Source organism: Acomys russatus, chromosome 6, assembly GCF_903995435.1.
Source record: "Acomys russatus chromosome 6, mAcoRus1.1, whole genome shotgun sequence".
In the NCBI taxonomy this organism is placed as follows: Eukaryota; Metazoa; Chordata; class Mammalia; order Rodentia; family Muridae; genus Acomys; species Acomys russatus.
The window spans coordinates 53,702,097-53,727,516 of record NC_067142.1 but is presented as its reverse complement, the minus strand read 5'-3'; the positions used below and the strand labels follow the sequence as shown (position 1 = coordinate 53,727,516).

The 25,420-nt window shown below is 37.6% G+C and overlaps 1 protein-coding gene across 2 annotated transcripts in view; it reads left to right on the top strand.

The window, feature by feature from the left end:
• Positions 1-25,420, top strand: part of Rasal2 (RAS protein activator like 2) — a 252,552-nt gene that overhangs the window by 92,633 nt on the left and 134,499 nt on the right. For both annotated transcript variants that reach the window (XM_051147644.1, XM_051147643.1), the window contains exon 2: positions 16,773-16,900. In XM_051147644.1, coding sequence (XP_051003601.1) covers positions 16,773-16,900 — 128 coding nt within the window. The remainder of the gene's footprint in view (positions 1-16,772; positions 16,901-25,420) is intronic.

Below are 25,420 nucleotides of genomic sequence, written 5' to 3'. Positions count from 1 at the left end.
TATTTCTTATTCTTTTTATGCATATCATGTTGTATTGCTATTATGTGATTGCATATCAATTACAGCGGGCTCTATAATGTTACACAAAGATAATGCACTTAGAGTAGCAATCAGTAAATTTTAATGGCACATTTAAGATAGTTTTTCACATCTGCATTGTTATATAAATTCATTGTTGCTTATAGTTTGTCAGCAATGGGTAGTTTCACCTTTTGCACCATGGAATTTCAGTTTGAATATATACTTTTCTGAGGGAATGTTTGGTAAATATATATTCTATGGCTGTACATCTATAAACCTTTGATCTGGTAGTTGTTTGTCTTGGAATTCATATAAGCAAGTTTTACCTACTGGGCTATCCTAGTATCTCTTGTAGCTCTGTGGCACTAAAGAATATTTGGAGCCTCTAGACTTTGTGTCCCATTGTTTCTCTCTAACCTAGTTCTTCATGGCACACTGTCTTTGTCATCTGCCCTCCTACATGAAGCTTTTGGATGTTTTGACCCATCTTCCTTTTGTTTCCTCAGGTAGAATAGAAACTGAAATTGTGGAGCTATTAAGGAGCTTATTTGCTGCTTCAAGTGTAGCTTTTGAAAGCATTTTAGTAATGAAACTGAAGCCTGTATAAACATTTATGAAATGATAGACTTTTCAAAAAGTTAAACACTTCCACTTGAGAATTACTTTTATCCAGTACAGACATTGATATAATTAAATTTGCATCATCATAAAGTGTTGTTAAGCATTTCTCATGCTCATGGTCATACAGGGCTTCTTAAGCTTTTCCACTTGTAATCTGTTTTTTACCCAAGAAAATTTATGCACTCTGAGTATATAGACTTAAAAGTAGATATACAAGTAAAACATTTAGTAATAAACCATACATTTATTTTAAAACAATTCTTTGGTATGTATGTAATTTTACCATTTTTAAAGATGAAAGCAAATCTATTTTCAAAAGAGACAGATGCGTTTTGTTTATATATGATATGAGATGTTTCAGGCAGTGTACCTTGGTCATTGCATATTTAGAAACTTTTTATTTTTGCCCGAGTTTTGTGAACTCTATATGGAGTAGCAACTGAAAGTTTAACAGACTTGGTCCATGGGATGTGGAAATATATTTGCAAAAAAAATTTGGCTTGATAACGATACATAGCTATCTGGCAGAGTTCAGGTTGACATTACAGATCCCATGATCTGGTTTGGATCATGGTGACTGATGCTAAGAATTGTGTTTTAAACTTTCTTTGGTATAAAAAAATTACTATTTATTTCTATCATTAAATTTAATTGGTACATGGGAGTTGACACTGAGAGAATATATTTTTTTAGTTATGCAGACTCTGAAGAACTTATGTAAAGTCACTTGGTTTTCTAAAGTTTAAAATTAAAAAGACAATTTTATCTTTTTTCTTACCCTTTCAAGATCTTATAGTCTTTATGTATACAAATAAGTCCTCATTACTGTTTATTTAAAATGTTTTTGTTTGTTTGTTTGTTACTTAGATACCGTCCCTTTCATAGTCTTAAAAGGTTGGCATTGTAACAGTATGTATGAAACTGAAGCGTTATAGGGAAACAAATCAGAAGATGTAGAACATTCCATTCACATAGCTTAGATCTCACTGCTGAGTCATTGTCCAACAGCCTTTTGGAAATTATTGCATGGATTCTTTGTATTCAGTGTCTGTGGACTCTCTGTTTTCTTTTAACTTTCTAATTGCATTTTTGAGAAATATGCACTTAAAATATTTACCACCTAAAATAGGGGTGTCCAAATTTCAGTGACAGAGAATTAATGGAAAACGTACTGCAGAAACAGATTTGATGTGGGTGTATTAGATACAGAAGAGTGGGGCTTATATGCTGCATTGCTGTGCTTAACCAGCTTTTCTTCCCTCCCTCTCCCTTCCTTTTTTCCTGTTCCCCTTTTTTCCTCTTTAGTTTCTTTAGTGTTTGGAAGTGATGTGTAGCCCAGGCTGGCCGTGAACTTTGTCTTTTTCTTGAGTTCTGGAATTACAGCTGTGCTCCAGCATACCTTTTCTTTCTTTCTCTCAACATTTAAAAAGACATTTCATGGATATGAATGTTTTGTCTGCATTGTATGTATATGTACCACAGCATGCTTGGTTCTGTGGCAGTCAGAAGAGGGCATCAAATCCCCTGGAACTAGAGTTAGCGATGGCTGTGATGCACCATATGGGAGCTGTGAACTGAACGTAGATCCTTTTCAAGAGGACCACTGAGCCATCTCTCAGCTCTTCCAGTACCTCTTAAAAACAGACTTTTAAGAATGTGTAGACTTTGACTTTCAAAAGTTATATAGTTAATAATGTGTTGCTTAGCCTGTATTTCTGTGTTTCAGTAGTTACTCTAGTTAGAATAAATGTCAAGTTCATATATGAGTTCAAGTCTAATATTAGGCAGTGAAAACATTTTTCAAGGAATGATGCACAACTAGAAAATCACTCTTTATGTCCCTACCCAACAAAAGAACATAGATGTAAGAATTAATTTGCAGTGTTTGTGTGCATTACATTACAACATACCATGATTTTTTCATGCAATTCTTAAATCCTTTTTTTCTTGTTATATTGAAAATATAAACGTGTGCTGGGTGTGGGTGCACACCTTTAATCCCAGTACTTGGGAGGCAGAGGCAGGCAGATTGCTGTGAGTTCGAGGCCAGCCTGGTCTACAAAGTGAGTCCAGGATAGTCAAGGCTACACAGAGAGACCCTATCTCAAAAAACAAAAACAAAACAAAAACAAACACAAAAAACAAAAACAAAAAAAGAAAATATAAAAGTGAATAATGGAATGCTTGAGGGACATTATTATATTATTTGGATAAATTATTGTTTGCAATATCCCTGTTCTTTGGCAGAAATTGCCTGGGGGGGGGAGGGAGGGAAGGAAGGAGGGGGGAATGGGAGGGGAGGGGAGTGGAGGAGAGGGACCAGCTTCTTGTGTTGCTTGTAAGGTCTTCTCTTGGAAAGACTGATACTATCTGGTATCTGGGTTTTTTATACCAGTGGTGCTTCTACTTCAATGCTTTTGTACAACATATATATCCACACAATGAATATTTTGTATTTGGATGTAAAGAGGAATTAAGATAATTCTTAGCATTTCAAACATGTGGACATACATGCTCATGCTCATTTGTCTGTCTTTCTTCTGGGCTTTCATTTTAAGGAGTGAAAATCTTTAATCTTGTGAGTTTAGATTCAGCTTAAATAATCAACTTAAATAATATTGTCCCCAGATTATTTGGTGCTTTATGTTCTTGTGGTTATGTTTGAGAAACAGAAACTTTTTTGTACTAACTGAAATTTGTTTAGGATTAGTTCCTCTTTCCAAGTATAGCTTAGAGGTTTATATAGCTGGGAAATTTGGAAGTCATTGATGAGATGAAAACAGCACCATTAAGAAGATTGTTTTCTTTTTCCTCATCTTCCCTTCTTTCTCTCATCTGAGAGGAGTTGGAGGTTATTAAGCTGCTTGTTCTTCCCTTGTGAAATTTGCATTCAGGATGATTCACAGATTGTGCAGTAGCGTACCAAGATCTGTTTGATGGAAACAGAAAAGTTTTCTTTGGTAAAGCAAACCTATGTAGTATTTTTCTCCAGAATACATAAAAAATAAACAAACAAAAAACCAAAAACAACTGTGCATATACTAATTATAGAATCCTGATGATAATTCTGTTTAAAACTGTGTTCTTACATCTATGTATTGCTCTGTTTTTAGCACTAATGTTTTTGGATAGGAAGAGCAAACAAATTCATTTTATTAAATGTATAAAGTAAAAAGACCAGCTTCTCATTCTTTGAGTACTTACAAAATTCCAGGCACTATTTTTAATAATTGATATTGGTCATCAATTCTTACATATCCCTGAGAGGTTGAAACTAAGTTGTTCTCATTTTAAAGTTGAGAAAATTGAGGGTTTAAAGGGTCTTGACTAGGAGTCACGGTTGAAAAGTAACACAACAACAATTTCTTTTTAGGCAGTTGGACTGCTATGCAATCTTTTATTAAGCTCTTGACTTTGGTGCTTCTGACCAACAATAACATGGGCTTAACATTTATTGACTGCTTCTCTATGTTCCAGAAATTACTCTTCCTTCTTTCTAATTTGTGAAATGTTTTCATCAAATAATCTAAGGCGGGGCCATAGACATTGCCAGTGATGGGATTTCGCCTTGAGCTGCACACTGCCAAAGTTCTGTGCTTTGGTACGCTGTTCTAACATCTCTTCAGAGCATTCCTATGTAGTGAAAATCAATGACGTGCTGAGTTGTGTTACATAGCTCTGTAAGAACCCAGGGACGTGCCACTTCTCTTATACCTTGTGGCGTAGTAAAGCACTCTTATTTATCTTATAGGAGACACATAAACCTCATAGAGTTCCATGAGACATTTAAGTTTCAACTTGATGTCTCAAATGCTGCTTAGCTATTTATAAAGAAAATTGAAAGTCTTGTAATCAGTTTCTCCAGTTTGAATAAAAATGTTTGTAAACTGTCCACCCCCCCCCCCCAACCGCCCCAATAGGCCCATATATTTGAATGCATAGATGCCAGGAAGTGGCACTATTTGAAAGGATTAGAAGGATTAGGAGGTATGGCATTGTTGGAGAAAGTGTAACACTGGGGTTGGGCTCTAATGTTTCAAAAGCCCATGCTAACTAAACCTAGTATCTCTCAGACATAGCTGAGCTAGCGCTCAGCTGCTGCTCCGGTAATTTGTGTGCCACCATGTTGACCACCATGGTGATAATAGACTAAACCTCTGAAACTGCAAACAACACCCCGCCCGCAGTTAAATGCTTTCTTTTTAAAGAAGTGACTTGGTTATGGTGTCCTCTTCACATTCTAGAACCATGACTAGGATACTCTTCATTTGAGAAATTTTACTTTATAGCATATAAGGCAGGACTCAAATTCATGATCATCCTGCTTTACCTTGCCAAGTGCAGGGATTTTAGGTGTAATTTCATCTACCTTAACTTAAAAACAAACAAACAAACAAACACGTGATTTCTATGTTCTTTAAATAGAATGGCCTAGTCTTATTCTTATAAATAATAATAGGTGAGGTTGCACCTCTAAAAACTCATACAGAGTTAGGATTTCTATATCATGTACACTTTGCATTATAGTAGTGAAGTGAAATTATAGAGATATTAAGGGCTTTAATTTTTTTCTTCTTTTGTCCATGAGGCTGATAATAAGTGCCATATCCATTTAACCATTTTGTAATTTGTTGGCCTAGCTATTAAGGTAGATGATGTTACTTGTAAGTTTAATTTTAAATATAATTAGTTGATGTACCAGCATATGAATAAAATGAAGAGCATTTAGCTTTCCTGTTCTCACTCACATCCCACCTCTATCTGGCCTCTGCTCACAGGCATCAACTCTTAGTTCTTCCAAAAGTTTTATTTTCTACCCGCGTAAGTAACTCATATATTCACACATGTACATGAGTACACATAAAACTATAGGCTTATGTGTCACATCTCTTTTATATTTGTTTGTTTGTTTATGAGACGGGATCTCTCTGTGTTGTCCTAGCTATCCTGGAGCTGCCTATGTAGACCAGGTTAGCCTAGGGTTTACAATAATCTTGTTACCTTGCTTTTGAGTGCTGGGGTTAAAGGTGTGTGCCACCACACGTGACCTTTACATATTTTAAGAAACCTCTTTTAGTAAAACATTCCTTTACTTTGAATCAGTTTTAAAAATTCTAAACTTAGACATATAACCACGATGCCCCTCCTTTATAAAAGAAGGAAATTGAGAAAATAGTTTTGGAAAGGTTTTATCAATTGCTAAAGGAAGAATGATTTCTGTTTATCACATTTCTAATACTGGAGGGGGAGAGGGAGGGATGGAGGCAGACAGACAGACAGGGAAACACAGAGCCAGAGACACAGAGAACAACAGCCACGTTTACAGTCTCTGGACACCACTATCCATTGTCATGGATTCTACAGATTAAGAGCTCACTTCTTATGCCATTTACAAATCGTTGGCTTCTGGTACTTATGACCAATTTGACTATAGAAGTCAGAGGCTCTCTCGTGTACCATTTTTCATATTTACTAATTTGTTATGATGGTTCTCAGAAGTCAAGGAAGCAGTGCTAGTTAGGATATTATAAAAGATGTAAATGAGCAGTGGAGGTTTATAAGGCAAGGTCTAGAATGTTCTCAAACAGTTTGACCAAGTGGCACTTTTAAGTATAGGAGCCTATGGGGGGCCATTCTCACTCAAACCACCACAACTTTATTTTTACCTTTTCTCCTTTGTGGCCTTCACACATCATTTCTTTTTTATATTCACTGTTTCCTTATTCTCTAGTGTGAATGTGTATCTTCATATTAAACTTCATTATATAAACATTTACTCTACTGACTGGGAATTTTTTGGCTTTAAATAACTAGTAAAGATCAAGTATTACCAAAAGGAACCCATACACATGTGTATTGGTCCCGAAACCTCAAAGTGTTCATGAATCTGAGAAAAAGTCATATGTATTAGGCCACAGGAAATAGCTACCATACTTGTTTGCAGTCTTACCATAGTCTTAAGTAATGGACCAGCAGGTAAGCAGAGGAGGATGGAAGCACTCCTCTGGCGAAGGCAGAGAAACAAAAGATCCAACCTTGGCCATGCAGAAGTCCTTATGTACTATGCATATGCATTTTTGTTCATGAGAAAAAGTAAAGACAACCCCAGTCATGGTGCTAGTTTGGAAAATAAGTTAATTTTTAGTGTTTGTTAACATTCATCATCTATGTTTAATAAGTTGGTACTGTCAATTAATCTTATAGAATGTTTGTAGTGGAGAAGGGGAACTTATATCTGATACTACAACTATCCCTACGGACACATCCACTAAACATAAAAGAATTTGTGTGGGCATTTCAATATGAAACCTTTCTGAGTTCTATAGAACATTAGTGATATTCAATATTTTGGGAAAATTAACAATTTTATATGAACTTGTTAAATGTTATTTTCAAATTTAAAATCATAGACTACTTCCTCCTGTTGTATTAGGATTTGCCATCTGTCACATTTTCAGAAATGGCTTGAGTTTGTTTAAGAAAAATGTCTGTTCTATATACTTACTTTGTACATCACAAAGAAAAAGCTGAATGATGCTTTTTACTACTTCGTAGCCTTCTGTTGTAGGTGCTTGTTCTGTTTCTCTTACTTGAAGATTTTGTTGTTGATATTATCACACCACAAAGAAGACTGTTATTATTTTCACTGTGCACGCAGTGATTTGTGATTCAAGCAGGTTACAATCAGGAAAGATGCATACAAATTTTGTTTCAGTTGGCACTGTGCTTCAGAGAGGGGTAGAGCCATTCAAAGATCTTTAATATTGCCAGACCATAACAGCTTGACTGCCTTCTTTAGGTAGAGGTACTGTTAGTGCAGGCTGGGGAGCCAGTTTTTAAAAGCTCAGACATTGATATTGATAGCTCAACAGTGATAAGCTACTTACTCTTGCCCCCCTCCCCACTAGAAGTCACATTCCTTTACAAGCTCTAACCTTCCCCACAGCGTCTGCCCCTACAGGAAAATGTTGAGATTCAGCTCAAATAGAGACAAGTGTGGGATATACTAATATAAGAAGAGGCATTAAATGCAATAAAATGAATGCATGTGACATGCCTTCAATATTCTTAATATAGTTCATTTTTCTGCCTGTAACAAATGGCTGATAAAAAAATAACCCGAATTTTGGCCATTTAATAATAATAGAACATCTTAGTCATATTTTAAACAACCAGACTAGTATAAGTTAGCATAAATCATACTTGAAAAAATTACATATGAATTGTTTTTCCCTTTTAGAGTTAAATATAAATGGATTGTCTTGTGTATTTTGTTTTTCTATTTAAGAGATTGAATAGGAATAATAGGTGTATTTGATCTATTTCAATTAAAATACAGACTACAATAGACTGTCATGTATCCTCTTGACAGTGACATCATTCATAAACTCAGTTTAGTTATCAAGGACATATAGTTGCTTAAGCAGTACTTGACCCAGTGTGGAGTTATAGGACTTAATCTTTCTAACGCATGTCTGAGAAGTGAAAGATAGGTGTGAGATTTTCTCTGCCTGTTTGCTGTTGATAGCATGTATGATCAGGGATAGTGCACAGCTAAAGGAGAGATATGGAGGAAGCAAGGTTAAGACCATCATAGGAATTGCTTTGAAGTCCAGCTATCTTAAAATACATAGATAATCAGAAATTCAAGTAAACTTTGCTGTTCAGGGAAATGTTTTCTTCTTCATCATTGCTTGATTGGTTTATTGATTGATTGGTCTGTTTCAAGACAGGGTTACTCTGTAGCTTTAGCTGTCCTGGACTGGCTTTGTAGACCCGGCTGGCCTTGAACTCACAGTGATCCGCCTGCCTCTGCCTCCTGAATACTGGGATTACAGAAGTGCTCCACCACGCCCAACTGAGAATTATTTATTTATTTACCAAAAATAAGTTGTCCCTTCACAGTACTTAATACTTGTTATTAGGAAACTCCTTTGTTCTTGTGGTTAAAGTTAGCAGTTCTATGCTGAGTTTTCCTACTGAGACTGAAAGTGAGGCCATGAGACTTCAAATATGAGACTAAAGGAAATACCAGAAAGAAGTATACTATACCCTGTCTTCCCTGTCTCCTCTCTTTCTCATATCTCTCCTCTTTCCTTTCTTTCTCATCTCTACCTTTTCTTTCCCTTTCTCTCATCCCTCCCCTCCTTCTCTTATGAAGGGCAATGGCGAGCATAGGGACTTACTGACTAGATACCAGCGTTCAAATACTGGTAGAGAAGAAAATTAAAATGAGTTTGTAAATAGTATCATCTCATAGTGAATTTTCAGTAATGTAGAAACAAATATTTTGACTTGGTATATTTATATCTTGAGTGTATTGGCTTATCATTAATGTCTTTTTCTTAAGTTTCATGGAGCTTTGTTTAAATGCATTGGGTCCACTGATATGTATAAATTATCGTGTAATAGGCTGCACCAAACTTCTATTGTTTGTCAGGACAAAGCAAAATTCACAGGCAACATGTGCTATTATTCTGACAAAATTTGGGTGTTCTGGTAATGGGGTACTTTCTGACATTTCAATAGATTAGAAAGTAGATAGTCACGAAGAAAAAAAAATAATGGCCTGAATGGATTTGACTTTTCTTTCTGTGCTTTAAGAATAAAAAAGAGAGGCTGTGGAGATGGCTCAGCAATTAAGAGCATGCATGGTTCTTCTCAAGAACCAGAGGTTGGTTCCCAACACCCAGGTTGATTGGAGAATCTGAAAGCCTCTTATGGCCTCAAAGGGCACAACACTCAGGTGCATGTGCCCTGCTCTTCTCAACAAACCCTCACACACATAATTTAAAATAAGATTTAAAATCTTAAAAAAAAAAAAAAAAAGAATAAAACACAGTGAAGGCTGGGGGAAGATAGTTCAGTCAGTAACATGCAGTCATGCAGCTCTTGAGTGTGAATTCTAAGCACATACATGAAAGTCATCCATGGCTGCAAGTGTCTGTGATTCCAGTACTTGGGGACATGGGGCTGCAAGCAGCTCCCTGGGGCTCACTTGCCATCTAGCATAATGAATCAATGAGATCTAGGTTTAGTCATACACCTTGTCTCAAAAGTAAGATGGAGTGCCAGTGAGATGGCTCGGTGGGTAAAGCTGCATGCTGCCATGTCTGGCAACCTGAGTTCAATCCTCGGGACCCACATGGTAGAGGGAGAGGACCAACGGTCCTCTGACCTCCACATGTGCATTGTGGCACACACACACGTGTGTATGTGTTTGTACATAGGCACAGAGAGATAAACGTAACCTAAAAGTTATGTAGAGAATGAAGGCGGTAGGCACTCTTTGGCTTCCACACACATGCGTACAAGTGTGCCTGCACATGTGTGTGTATACATGAGTATATGCATATTTAACATAAGCATAATAAGAGACTGAATTGAAGGTACCTGTAGTAGGCTGCAAGCAGATACCATTGATACAGTAATTTAAAATGGTTAGGTCATCTATCTTGAGTATCTTGTAGACTGCTCCTGGGCAGCATGCTGAAATGATTGCCATTGCTAAGAGTCATCTCTAGGGACTGAGAATGTAGCTTAGTGATAAAGCACTTGCCTAATGTGCACAAAGCCCTAAGTTCAGTTCTCAACACTGTGGAGGAAAATTGCTATAGAATATGATCAGAGATAGAGCATATTTTTAAAACTGTGAGAATTTAGTATCTATCTGAGGGGAAATTGCTTCTAAAAATGTATCTTGTAAATTGGCCTGCTAACCACATTGATTATGAATGCTGATTAGGGCTACTTTGAAAATTTGGGTAAAAAGAAATATATTTCTTTATATATTTAAAGTAATGAATATTTTAAGCTAATTTAAGTAGCATTGTTCTGTTTTTAAAACTGTTCCATTATATTTACTTCTATAATGATCACCTTAATTCTGGGCCTTCCTAATATAATTTCTTGTTTGTTGAGTTTAGAACCCAAAGCATGATTATTGAATTTCAGAGTTTCTAAGAATATACCATTTTCTAAGCCAGGTGAGGTCTGGTATGAAAATAAAAACACACATAAATGAAAATGTAGATCTACATTGCTTCAGCAGTTTATGATAGTTATTTGTTTGAATTGTATTTCATTAGTAGCATATTAAAAGTCACCACGTAAAGAGATAAATTCTCCTAAACTGGTTTGTTTTTTGTTTGTGTGGATATGTGTTGGGAGGTTGTTTGTTTGTTTGTTTTTTGTACAGTAAGAGCAAATGAAAAGGCATTGAGATTGGTGGAGATGCTAGGGTTTCTATTATCTAGAAGAGTCTCTGTAAATCTCTTAAAGCTTACTCTGGAAGGCAATAACTTAGAGTGGGTCTTATTGGTTACATCCTAATTATAGTTTTTGAGGGGAAAGGCCACATGTAAATTTTAACTTAATTTAGAAGCAACTATTGTGAATTTTAAGAAATGATTGTTTGTTTGTTTACTTGCATTATTGCATGGGCCTCAGGTTTGTCCTTTCCTCTCTCCACTCCTCTGTTTTTGCCTTCAATCACATCTCTTGACTAACTCTTCTATGTGATTTTTTTTTTTTTAAGTTCCGTAAGTATGAGGTGAAGGTTACATTTTATTAGGCATTATCTGTGCCTAATGAAACTTGCATCTTCATCTTCATCATGTGAGATTCCATGGCACTCTTTCTGCCTCATTAGAAGGAAGGGTTAACACAAGATAGAACTAGTTATGCATTTGCAGGAACCCAGAGTTTGAGGTTTAGATTTACTGTAGACCAAATGACCCACTGTTTAAATGCTATTTTGAAATTACTTGGAAGTAATGGATTATATTCAGTCTTTTTAAATGGACTTCCATTTTAGGTTTTAGTTCCCTTTTTGTAAACTGTGTTGTACTTTCTCTCTTAAATTAAAGTAGAATCCTAGTTACATAATTTACTCAATGAGTATTTGTCAGTTTGTATTTATATTCATTGTTCTATTTCTTCATCTCCTTTGTGCTATTCTTTCACCACAGACTACAAGAGAACTGCCAATCCTGACTCCTGTTGTAAATGTGGATCACATAAGCTTTACTTACATAATGCTTACCATTTCCACTTTGACCAATCTAGTGTGGATTCTTATCATCTCTGTACTAGCCCATTATCTTCATCTCCCATTAGTCAAAACCTCTGTCTTTTACTCACTCACTTGATTTTATAACATATGGCTTGGCTTTCTTAAAAATCCCCATTCCTGTTCCCATATTGGTGGTTATTTCTAAAGTATGGTCTGTGGAACTCTGTAGTCCCAGGACCCCTTTCTAAGTTAATGTTATTTTCAAAAGCATTCAAAAAACTGAATAGTAGTTGCACAAATTTCTTTCTGCAGAAATGTCAACGACACCTACCACATCCTTATAAAGCCCAAACAACAAAGCAAAGTATAGTTCCATCAGTGCTCAGCCTAGGGAACTGTAGAGTTTTGGGGGTTACTAATAGAACATGGATAAGGGACTATTTGCAGGAGCATTAAGGCCCCAAAGCAGCTGCACTGGACAGTCTTAACCAGCATGGATCGTGACGTCTGCATAGCTACATAAATGCAGCTTCCCTTTCTGTTAACCCTGTCTTTTTTCTGTACAATTTTTCTGTACAATGTGCAATTAGGACAGAATTTCATACACATAGCTAGGAGACACAGGGAAGTTGCCAGAATCTCAGGTGAGGTTTCACAGGCCTTCCTCAGCTCCTCTCCTATGAGGGAGCATCAGTTATCAACAAGCCCTATCTCAAGGATCTCTTGAAAATGGTCACAATTATTCTGGTTAAGAGCCAGGCTGTTAGGCTCAGAGGACAGCATTCTACAACAGATTATGACATTTCCTGGAAAAGGAAAGGCATAATCCTGTTATTTCAGGGGAAACAACCAACACGATTTATTGCTAGAGAAAAATTTATGACCAAAATGAAAACTATAGTTTTGGATAATTTCTATCTGTTATCTTGAGCTTGACAGCTTCCTTGAATTCAAAGACTTTTCTGGTCAAAGCAAGACAGTTGTGAAGTTTGATGACATTTGGAAGATTTGAAATCCCAGCTAACCAGTTTTTTTCTAAGTGATCAGCACATAATGTTTATAAGCTTATGCATATGAGATAAAAAGAGCTACTCTAAATATAGAGAACAGTGATTTTTATTTATTTTTTTGTGTACATTGGTGCTCTGCCTGATTGTCTGTGTGTATGATGGTGTCAGATCCCCTGGAACTAAAGTTACAGACAGCTGTAAACTGCCATGTCAGTGCTGGGAATTGAATCCAGGTCCTTTGGAAGAGCAGCTAGTGCTCTTAACTGCTGAGCCAACTCTCCAGCTCCCTACAACAATGAGTTTTAATGTATCTATATGAAAAGTTCATTGCTGTGGTTTTAGATTCCATGTTGTACTGACTCCCCCTACTTTCTTCTCAAAATTCTTACCAGTTTTTGGTATTATGTTGAAGAAGAATGCCCATAATTATTTGCAAATACTATTAAAATACTACTGATATTTCAACCTTCATATATAAGTCCTGATAATCTCTCATATATCAACCAAAATAACTAAAGCTATGGATTGGGTATAGAAGCAAGTGAACTGAGCTGTCTTGTATTCAGCTAATCTGAGAACATTTTTTTAAAATGTAAAAACAGTGCCATTCTTACAGATTTTTATTAAAAATAGTTTTAAATGCATTTTAATATCAATATGTGGTAGATTTTAATTTCTAACATAATGCATGTTGACATAACCCATATAAATATAGTCTCAGTAGTTTTTCAGTCTCAAGAGATCTTGATATAAAAACATGATCATTTTTAAAGCTACAAGGTAATATCTAGTCTTAAAGTGCTTTTTGTTGACATTGACTTTGGGTTCCTTCTAATGTTTCTAAAATTATTTAATTTTTGTAATGAGGCCAGCATGTAATGTCCTTAGTATTCTCATAGGAGTGGGACACAGCAAATCTAAAATTGTTTCTAATTTTGCTGTTAAGAGTCGTCTTGTACGTTTATTATGCTTTTCTCTAGTGAATTTTAGGTACTAAAAATAACTGGAAGTCAGAATTAGAAATAAGTCACTAGAGTAAAAAATGAAGATGGGTGGAACTACTAAGGTGAAGTAGGGCAGAAGCCTGAGCATGCTGTTCACAGCTCTTGGCATGCAGGCCCTGCCGCCTGGCTGTCAGTTAGCCAAAGGAGTGAGGACATGATAGAATGACTGAATTAAACCTATAGACTTCTTTAAAACATTGGGGATTTTATTGTTTTTGTTGTTTGTTTTGTAAGTGTTTTGTTTTGCTTTGCTTTGTTTTTCAAGATACAGGGTTTCTTTGTGTATCCCTGCTGTCCTATACTGACTTTTTAATTTAATTTAATTTAATTTAATTTTTTTTCCGAAACAGGGTTTCTCTGTGTAGCCTTGGCTGTCCTGAACTCACTTTGTAGATCAGGCTGGCCTCGAACTCACATCGATCCTCCTGCCTCTGCCTCTTGAGTGCTGAGATTAAAGGTATGCGCCACCAGGCCTGGTTCCTAACTCACTTTGTAGACCACTCTGCCTTGAGCTCATGAAGATCCAAGCCTGCCTCTGCCTCCCTAGTGCTGGGATTAAAGGTGTGCGCCACCATGCCTGGCTTGTAAGCATTTCTTAAACCTTAATCCAGAAATACTAAACAGAACAAAATTAATCACTTACTTCTTTGTCTTCTTCCATGTAATTCATAACATTACCAAAACTGGTGCAAATAGCTAAAAAATAAACAATGCTGGCCTCTGGGATGGCTCACCAGTCTGGCATTTTAGACTCACTTTAAAAAATACATCCTATTTCATCCTACGTTTAGCAGTGAGCTAAGGGTCTAGGGACCAGTGTGCTTTATTGTCTTGTTTCACTGTACCATGAAGAGTCTAGAGTAAAGTCCACATGCTTCACAGAGGAAGAATGTTGGGAGGCTCAGAAAATTACTCAGGATCACACAGATAATTTACGTTTTCTTAAGTTTAGTACTGATTGAGATTTATTTTTCTGCAAGAAACATGGACTGTGTCATTAAAAACAGTGTCTCAGTTTCTAATTTTTAAAGCTTGAGGTCTGTCAGAGTGCCATCTGACTTTAGTATCAGTCATAAAGTACAATGGGCAGTTTGGGTTACACATGGCTAACTTGTGTAGGTCACCATGTTTCTACTTAATGTAGACCTATCTCTTTCTAAGTTGTCTTAATATTTGATCCTGGAGTTAAGCCTACACTGTGATAAAATATAATTCACTTGTCTGAGTCATATGACAGTAATTACTTTTGACATAACTTTTAACTATAGATAATATTACATACACATCCAAAGGATTAATTAGTTTATTTCTTAGCCTGGTAGTGGTGGCACACACCAATAATTTCAGCATTCGGGAGGCAGAAGCAGGTGGATCTCTCTGAGTTCAAGGACAGCCTATTCTATTGAGCAAGTTCCAGGACAGCCAGAGCTGAGCAGAGAACCCTGTCTGGGGAGGGGTGGGGTGAGGTGGGCTTGGGGGGGAGAAAAATAATTTTAAGGTTTTCACAATAATTTTGAAAAACTTTAAGATAATTTAAGATGCAGTTCTAAGACTAAATAAAGATGCTTAGGCTACGAAGGGAAAGCTATAGGTATGGAATGAAGACTGTAAATGCCAGAGATAGAAAGAGAAACAGAGGCCAAGGCAGTAAATTCCTGTGAATCAGTACTATCTCTAGCCAAACTCTTGGTATTATTGGTTCTTAGACTTTGAGTTATTGTTCAAAGAATTGGTGAGTTTCCTAAAAGAAGACATTTAAATAGATTTATAGAGGCTAGGAATTTAAGCCGGAGGAACGGGAATGAAGGTGATATTGAACACATGGGGAATTTGAGAGGGAAGGTGGGAACTTCAGCGCTTTGATTACTGAGTTGTAGCTTTCTACACATATTGGTCTGTGATTTTGCATATTTTGGATAATTACAACCTGAGACAGAGAAACCATTTGCATTTATTGAAGTCAAAGCCAGTTATATCTGCTGTTTAGGATTTACAACTGCCTGGCCTTTGTGGATATGTATTTTCTTCTGTCATAAGCTTGGACTGTCCTGTAGCATATCTTCATAGGAACAAATAAGGTATTTGAGGTAATTGCTTTTGTATATTCATAAAAAGAACTAGTCCTTTGTGGCAAAACAACTTTTAATATATGTAAGGCATATCAAAATGTTTTACTTAATCACCTAATATATAGTTATTATTAAGGTATGCTCCTCATTTCACAATAGAAATGAGTCAACAGTTCATATGAAAACATTTTAGAAGAACAAGGGTACTAGTCATCTGCTGGGACATGGGAATTTTCCAATATTTTGCTGTAATGTTAGGCGTCCTCATCTCCAAGATGCATGGCAGTAATACATTTTTCCATTTTTCCTTGAAAGCGGTTTGATGTGTTTTAAGACTTTACTGGCCTCTAGTGGTAATGCGGTGCTATAGTTTTAGTCCAAAACCATTTTGTAGATGTAGTTAGCTCTTAACTTTGCTCACTCAATTCTAGATTAACTCTAATCTCAAACCCTCTTTATCCAAAGACTAGAAATCTTTGTTTTTTTCTTCTTTTCTCTGTTATCCCCACTGCTTCATTTTGAGTCATATTGGCTTAGCTTTGAAATAGCCTCCCATTATTTTAAAATAAATACTGTGTTGATTAATATATCAAGTTTGTGGTAAGTTTTCTTCTTGGAATGTTTGAGCGTCTCTGCAGATTGTAGGACCATGTCTTTTTTGCTCCATTACAGTAGTTTTAATAGTAATTTTAGGGGCTGGAGAGATTGCTCAGAGGTTAAGAGCACTGATTGCTCTTCCAGAGGTTCTGAGTTCAATTCCCAGCAACCACATGGTAGCTCGCAACCATCTATAATGTGATCTGATGCCCTTTTCTGGCCTGTGGGTGTATATTCAGGCAAAGCTCTGTATACATAATAATAAATAAATAAATCTTTGGAAAAAAGAGTAATTTTAGTTTATCACTGAGAGTCATGTTTAGAATCACTTGTATTAATTCACCATTAGAGAATCTTGTATTTCAGATACTGGTATACTAGTCATGAGAATGATTTGATAACTTGTTGTTTGTTTTGTTTTGTTTTTGCTACACAGATGTAAAAGGACCGCCCACCCATCGTCTGTCGTGTGGTCAGTCACCTTACACTGAGACCACGTCATGGGAGAGGAAGTACTGCATCCTCACAGACAGCCAGCTGGTGCTGCTCAACAGGGAGAAGGAGGTACGAGCAAGGCTCGCTCACTGGACAGCACAGTTCTGAGATTATATACTTTTATTTGTATTTTGATAAAGTTGTATTATATAAATATAGGCTCTAGCAACCGTAAATGGCAGTCTAATGGGTGCTATTGTCATAATGATATGTTGCCGCAGTGAAATAGCAAGTTCCACAGACTGGGCTGGATTTTAGATAGGAAACCAAAAAGAAAAAAAAAAAAAAAAAAAAAAAAAAGAAAAAAAAAATTATTCCGAGTTGATAAATTCAGAATGGAAAGGTATTAGGCTATGGAAACCTGGTCCTGCAAATGGTCCAGAGGTGCTAAATTATATCAGTTTATGCCTGTACTGACTAGTTTTACTCAACTTGACACAGGATAGAGTCATTTTGGCAGAAAGATTCTCAGTGGAGCAAATGTCCTCACCACATTAACCTCTGAGCAAGTCTGTGGTGCATTTTCTTGATGGATCAAAGGGCTTAGCTACTGTGGGTGGCACCACCCATGGCCTTGTGGTCCTGAGGTGTAAGAAAGCAGGCTGAGCAAGTCATGAGGAGCAAGACAGTTAAGCAGCAGTCCTCTCCAGCCTCTGCATCAGCCTCTAGCTTTCTACCACTTGAGTTCCTACGCTGACTTCCCTCAGTGATGGAGGATAATTGGAAACTGTAACCTGAAATAAGCCTTTCCTTCCCATGTCACTTTTGGTAACTGTGTTTTGTCATAGTAGTAGAAACCCTAGGTAAGACAAACCCAATGAAAGCAGATTGCATACTCAGCAGATTAACTGAAAGGTTTTGATAAACTGGCAATTTAAAGAAGTGCAGGAAAATAAGGACCTCATCAAAGTGTAGAGAAGTACCCATGAGCTAGCAACAGCAGGGGGAAGCTATAACTGTAGTCCTTAGGACAGTGGATAAAAGCAGCATTTCTGTAGGTCAGTGAATTATAATTGCATGGAAGGCAAAAGAACAGTTTGTTCCAAATACTAATGGGTATTCAGGGGAAAAGGGAGAGAGAGAAAGAGAGAGAGGGGGGAGGAGAGCGGAGAGAGAGGAAGGGAGGAGAGAAAGATTAAACACCCCACTTTTTTTAATCAGTGTCCATACTAGCCAAATCTTTTTTTTAAAGGAAACCAAAAGAATTTATTTTATTATTTTTTTTATATAAAATTATTTATTCACTTTATATCCTAATTTCAGCCCCTCTTCCTCTCCTTCCAATTTGTCCCCCATGCTTATCATCCTACCCTGGCACATTAAGTCACTGCAGAACTAGGCTCATCCTCTCCCACTGAGGCCAGACAAGGCAGCCTAGTTAGGGGAGCTGAATCCAAAGGGAAGCACCAGAGTCAGAGAAGGTCCCCACTCCAGTTGTTGGGGGATCCACATGAAGTCCAAGCTGCACATCTGCTGTATCTGTGCGGGGGGAAGGCAGAAGATTGTTTTGATGTGTTCTGTAGTGCCCAGCTTCTTGAAGCCCACAGGGTAACCATAGGCAGAGAGTGTATGGCTCTGAGGCGCAAAGACTGTCACTCACACAAACATCATGTTCTAGGGACACTTTCTATTCCTCTACAGCAGTGGTTCTCAACCTTCCTAACGCTGCCACCCTTCAATACAGTTTCTCGTGTTGTGGTGAGCCCCCAGCCATAAAATTGCTTTCATTGATACTTCATAACTATAATTGCACTATTGTTGTGAAGCATAATGTAAATAGCGGATATTTCTGGTGGTCTTAGGTGACCCCTGTGAACGGCGGTGGTGACCTGAAGGTTGAGAATCACTGAGAGAAACCAGGAAGGAGAGGTTTTCTTTCAAACTTTTCATATACTATTTACGACTTCTTCAAACTGTTTTAGTATATAAATCCTTCTACATCCAAATCTACTTCTATCGCATAAAAATTGACTATGGTCTTGGTAAAGAAGACACACAATGGCAGATAAAGAGAATAAAATATATGAATCAGTGACTTACTAATTATAGTGATTTCTACATGAAGGACTAGAAGGTGGGTAGAAAACCCGTTCAGTAAGGTGCTCTTCCTAAAGTGTTTGTTCAGAAGGATAGAACAGGAAGTGTTTTTTGATTCTCATTTATATTTTCTTACTTCATTTTTTTCTCTTGTTCTACCTTTCATGTCTTTATCTCTGTCACTTTTTACCCATCATTCTAAATTTAATAAAAAATAAGGTAATAATGAAATGATTTTAGTTTTCTTCTTTTATTTAATAAGCAGTGCTTTTGAAAGAGCCCAGCTAAAGTACATCCATGAAGAATTTGGTTGTACTTTTCATCCACTGAAAAATTTCTTTCAGGCTGGTGAGATGGCTCAGTGGTTAAGAGCACTGTCTTCTCTTCCAGAGGTCCTGAGTTCAATTCCCAGCAACCACATAGTTGCTCATGACTATCTATACTGAAATCTGATGCCCTCTTTTGGCATGCAGGTATACATACAGATAGAGCACTCATACATTAATAATTAAATAAAAAAGAAAATTTCCCTTGCTTAATAAAATTCTTTCCCCCTATTTTATATATTTTATTATTAATAAATTTAACTTGATTAAACTATTTCATTGAAGGCCAGGCCCTTCAGAATTATGTGTTGTTTCATTAAGATGAATAAGAAAAATTCAGAGCAAATATAGAAGTATAGAAGATTTTCACCAGGTGTGGTGGAGCATGCTTTAGTCCCAACACTTGGGAGGCAGAGGCAGGCGGATCGCTGTGAGCTCAAGGCCAGCCTGGTCTACAAAGTGAGTCTAGGACAGCCAGGGCTACACAGAGAAACCCTGTCTTGATCCCCTCCCAAAAAGATTTCCAATTACCCCGTTTGAATAAAAATATAACTGAAGATGCTAGTTTAAACCAAGCTATTCTGTTATTTTGTTGTCTTTCATTATCCCAGTATTAGCAAGGACTGACATAAGCAGGCTATTTTTGCTATCTTTTTGACCTTGCCTGCATTTTATTCAGTTCAGGACTGTAATTTAAGAATAGATAGCACAACAATAAGAAGCAAGCTGTATCCAGTACCTATATACAAGTATATATTCCGTCATTAACAAATTCCTGCTCAGTTACATACTATCATAGTTAGAGTTTCTCTTAACTGTGAAGAGACACTGACCATGGCAACTCTTGTAAAGGAAAACATTTAATTGGGCTGGCTTACAGTTTAGTGGTTTAGCTTAAAGGTTCATTGCATTATCGTCATGGAAGGATGCATGGTGGCCTACGGGCAGACATGATGCTGGAGAGGTAGCTGAGCGTTCTCCATCAGATCTGCAGGCAGCAGGAAGAGAAAGTGAGCCACTAGACCTGGCTTGAGCTTCTGAAACCCCAAAGCTCCCCCATCCTCCAGTGGTACAGTTCCTCCAACAAGCCACACCTCCTAATAGTTCCACTCTCTAGGGATCTATGAGTGCCATTTTTATTCAGACCACCACAAGTACCCAACTCTGGGTCCCCTTTCTCCTCAACAGCAGTATCATATGTCCTTTTTCTCTTTGTGTGGGTGTATGCACATGCATCTTGAGGAGCTGGGGGAGGAAATCCTGTGTACAGTCAAGTACTTTACCACTGAGCTACATCTTCCGCCTGTTTATCTTCTTAGGATAGCTTTTATATGTAGTTTTAGATGTCTGAGAACTCTCATTTCCAAATTTAACTCTTGCTTCGCGTCTGTATATTCCCACTTTCTGACCTTACCTTCCACTCAGATGTCCCCCTCTCTTGAAACAATTCATTTGTTGCTGCAGCTCAGGATACAACTGCTGTTTTATTTTTGTTTCTTGTTTTTTTCCTACCTTGTCTCTTTAGGGATCTTTTAGCTTCTTGGTCCCATAAAAACCAGAGTCTTTTCTGAAGATATGTCTTCTGTGAAATCCTGCCAAGAGGTGGCTGTCTTTCTCCTAACAGCCTTCATCATGCCATATTGCCTAGACTAGTTATATTCTCTTTTTTATGGCTGTTTCTTGATATTCTCCCCCATTTTCTCTAAAACAATCCAGAACTTTCTGTTGTAGTAGTCACCTTCCAAGTCCAAGCCCCTTCTCTTCTTGTTACTCATATTTTGTTGATTTTAATGCTCAGGGCCATTGTCTTTATCTCAACAACTGCTTCAAGTCAATGTATTGCTTGTGAGCCCCTGTAGCATTAAATCTCCAGGGTATACGATGGCAGAGAAAGCATTTCTCTTTGCGAGGGGAGGAATGGGAGTAGAGTAAGGACAGATCAGATCAAAGAAAGGCCAAACACAGCAGAACAGATAGCAAACCCTGTAGCTCCATATCACATCTGAGGCGTAGGGCAGCATCTTGTGTACTCCACTGAGTTTGGGTAGCTCCACCCTACACTACGTTACTGACAGTATACATGAACACTTGCTTATTTATTGGCTGCTTCAATCAGTGCTTGCTGCTTTCCTTTTTGCGGCCCGTGTTCCTATTATACCTGATGTCCTACATCTCTACTGCTTCTTAGGCTTTACCTTTAAAGGTTTACAGAGGCCTGTAAAGGTCCTTCTTCCAGTGAATCTAACCTTGCCACCCCTCATTTCCTGGCCACAGGCTTTCAGGAACATTGGTAAAAGCCCTTAGTACAAGGCAGCCCTAAGTGCATGATAGACAACTTTATGCCTTGCTGCCAGTTTGAGATCCTTGTTTTGTCATAGTTGCAGTAGCCTCTAAGTATGTGGGTGACTAAATTAGGGAAAACATTTTCCTAGGTCTCCGTACTCCAGGAGGCTTGCTGGAGGCGCCAGTTAAATTACTCTCAATGGTCTAACAAACCCTGGGTTTGTCTGAAGATGGTCTATCCATTCTCTTCAAAACCTGAACTGTGTCTATATTTCTTTGCTTGTCAAAGTTAACATTTCTCATACCTTTCTGTTCCATTTTTTTTCCCTCAAAATTCTCAGTGTAAGCCTGTATAAAGGTCAGTAACCAATCACCATCCTCTAGCCTTACTGGCCAAATACAGTAGCCTGTGGTTTTAGTGTTCAGCCTCACTCTGGTTTCAGTACCCAAGCAGAATGGAGCAGGTGCTTTGCCAGAATGTAGCACGAGTGGTCTCTTGTCCAGCCCCGGATAGAGCCCGTATTCCTGAAGCCATGTGAGCATGGCGTTTATTTCCCATCTTTCCCTTGGCATTCTGAAATTCTGCACTCCCATCAGATGTAGAATCCTGTCCGTCTCTACTTAGTTTTCTTGTTCTTCTCTAGCCCACAGCTCTAAACTCTTCCACATTCCTTCCTCTTACAAATCAGTTCCAGAAACCTCTGAGCCATATGGCCAAGTTTATCACAGCAACAGCCCACTTCCTGGTACCAGTTTTCTATATGAGTTATTCTTCTCATCTGTCTAACAAAAATATCTGACAGAAACAGCTTTTCTGAAGGAAGGCTATTTATTTTCATACTGAGTTTTATGACCATAGAAGTAGCTCCTGTCCATGTTAACAAGGGTGTGAGGTGCTTTGCTCAGAAAGAGAGCCCTGGTCAGAACCAGGACTAAGCCATAGTGGTTCCAGGGACTTGAGCCTGACTAGAAGTTGCTATGGAATGAAGAAGTCTCTCTGTCCTGCCTCCCTCTCTGTATCTCTTCCTCCCTCTCTGTCCCTCTGTCTTACTCCCCCCCACCTTCTGTATCTACACCTACCCCTGTGCCTACACCTACATCTGTCTATGGGTATAGGTAGATGTGGAACATTTCCAAAGAAGTTACCCTGCAGTTGGAGTGGGGATGAAGGTTAATGGGGGCATTGGGGATGGAGCCACCCTGGATGTAGGCTGCCTTCCTGTGGGCTAAGCTCTGGACAGAGTGAGCAGAGCATCAGCATTCTCTTTCTCTACCCCCTGACCATGGACATCAACTTAGCAGCCACTTCGTGCTCCCACCAGCATGCTTTTCCCACTGTATGGACAGTGCTCCTTCACTCTGTAAGCCAAACAGACTCTCTAACTTTCTTTTTGTCAGGTATTTGCTCAAGGAATAAGAAAAGTAACTTCACATTTTCCCCCTTACCTGATCTTTCCCATCACTGTACTAGGATTTCTCTCCTCCTTTAAACAGTAAAATCAATGAAAACAACTCAAATTTTATTAGCCTTTCATTTATACCTCCTTTCTTCTCATCTTTTTGCAAAACTTAGAATTTCTAAGTTCGTTGTCCCTATTTCTTTTTTTGTCTTCATTTTCCTCCTCCATTCTTCATCCTTCTCCTTTTCCCAAATTTTTTTCATCTTCCTTTCAAAACACTGCTTCGCCTTGTAATCTAGCTTGGCTGAATTTAGATACTTAAGCTGCCTCCAACTCATACTGTTGTACCAGCCTTCTGAGTGCTGAGAGTACAGATGTGTGCTGCCACTCCTGGGCCTTTCCTCTCTTTAATGATGATTCTTCCCTAAAAGCCATTTTCTTCACTTGGCTGCACTTTCTTCCCCCTTTCTTCTTCCCCTTTGTAGTTTCTTTGAGTCTTCTTTATAAATTTACTTTCTCCGTGTGGGAGTACCACAGAGTTCAGTCTCCAACCTCTCCCCCTTTGGGGTGCGGGGCAATGACCCTTTCACAGGGTTTCCTAAGACACAGATACTTACAGTATGATTCACAGCAGTTATGAAGTAATTAAGAAAATAATTTTATGGTTGGGAGTCACAACAACATGAAGGCCTGTTCCTGCCTCAAGATCTTAGACTTTGTTCCTTTGTTCTACTTCAGGCATTGACTTTCCTCAGATGTCATTGTTCACTTTTCCACCTGCAACTTACATATCATTTACTTGGTAAGGGCAGAGCTTAACAATGTATTTTCAATCATAATCTTTCTCCATTTTCAGTCTAGATTTTTAATTTTTATTTATTTATTTATTTTGGTTTTTTTTTTCAAGACAGAGTTTGTCTGTAGCTTAGCTTTCCTGGACTCACTGTGTAGACTAGGCTGGCCTGGAATTCAACAGAGATCTGCCTGCCTCTGCTGGTATTAAAAGTATGCACCACCACAACTGGCTTAATTTTTAAATTTTAATAGGCTGTTGTGAATACTTATAGTGAACTTATAGTTTATAGTATAATATATTATGATTAGATTAGAGAAATTAGCCAGTCTGACATCTCAAAAATTTATCTTTTTATTTAAATTTTTCTAATAGTTTTTTTAATTTACAACTTATTAAAAAAAAAGTGGTACATATGCACAACAGTGTATTATTCGACTATGAACAAGAAAGAAATTCTTTTTTTTTTTTTTTAGGACACAATGGAACTGGGACATTAAATGTAGAAAGACATACACTGACTATTCTCAGTTATATGTGGAAGTTGATCTCATTTAAGTAGAGAACAGAATGGTGGTTACTTGAAGCTGAGAAGGATGAAGGCAGGGGAGGAGAAGAAGGTAGCTACATAAGGTGCAGCTGGTAGCAAGGATGGCTTTAATGTTCTATAGCATAACAGTATAACTATGACTGACAGCAATAAGTTGTAAATTAAAAAAACTATTAGAAAAATTTAAATAAAAAGATAAATTTATCTGATTCTTCCACATAGTCTCAAGATCTTTTCTATCTTTTGCCCCCTGTGATTATCATGTTAGTCCACTTTTTATTTATATAACAAATACTTAAGATACTAACCTTCAGTGAGGAAAGCTTATTTTGGCACATAGTTTTGTAGGATTCACTCTAATCAGTTGACCTCATTGCATCTGGGCTATTAGTGAGGCAGCACATCATGGCCAGAAAGTGTAACAGAGCTGAACTGATTACCTCATGGCTGAGAAGCAATAGAAGAGGATGAAGGAGTCAGTGGTCCTTGCCTCTACTCCCTTTTTGGGCATGCACCCACTAATCCAAAGACCTCATAGTGGGCCCCACTTCTGAAAGTTTCCACTCTTTCTGGTACTATGGACACCTAAGAACCATACTAGATTATAAGCCTACTCACAACATGAAAGTGTTTTTTCTAAAACTAAGTCATGAACATTTAACATGCAGTGATGTTAAACGGTAGTGTTAGAGTGTTCTGGACGTACCAAATACCAATGAACTATTTACTTTCAAATGCTAAATTTTACATGACTTTTACTGCATTATGTTTTAAAAATTATTATTGTAACTACAAGGGACATTTTAAGTGAGTTCTTGCCTGAGGTTACTTAGGTTTATATTAGAAAATATCAGAAAGTGGCTTTACAGAAACATTAAGTGTCTTGTTCATGTTTTAAGGGACAAATAGTAGCTTACCAGGAGGGAACAAAGGAAGAAAAATCATAACATTGTCCAGAGTCACTTAGCAAATAGTAAAATGTTCGGAGCTTTTGCAAAATGGAAAGTAAGACTCAGCAGCAGCCAACTGATCGAGAGCTCTGAAGGCCGTGAGAGATGTCTGCCTTTACTTTTTTAACTGATCCAGGTCATGGAAAGTACTTACTAGGTTAACAATATTGTCAGATTTGCCACTTAAACAAGGAATTCTGTTGGTCATATGGAGCAATGAGTAAAAGAGAGTGCAAACAAATAGTTGAGC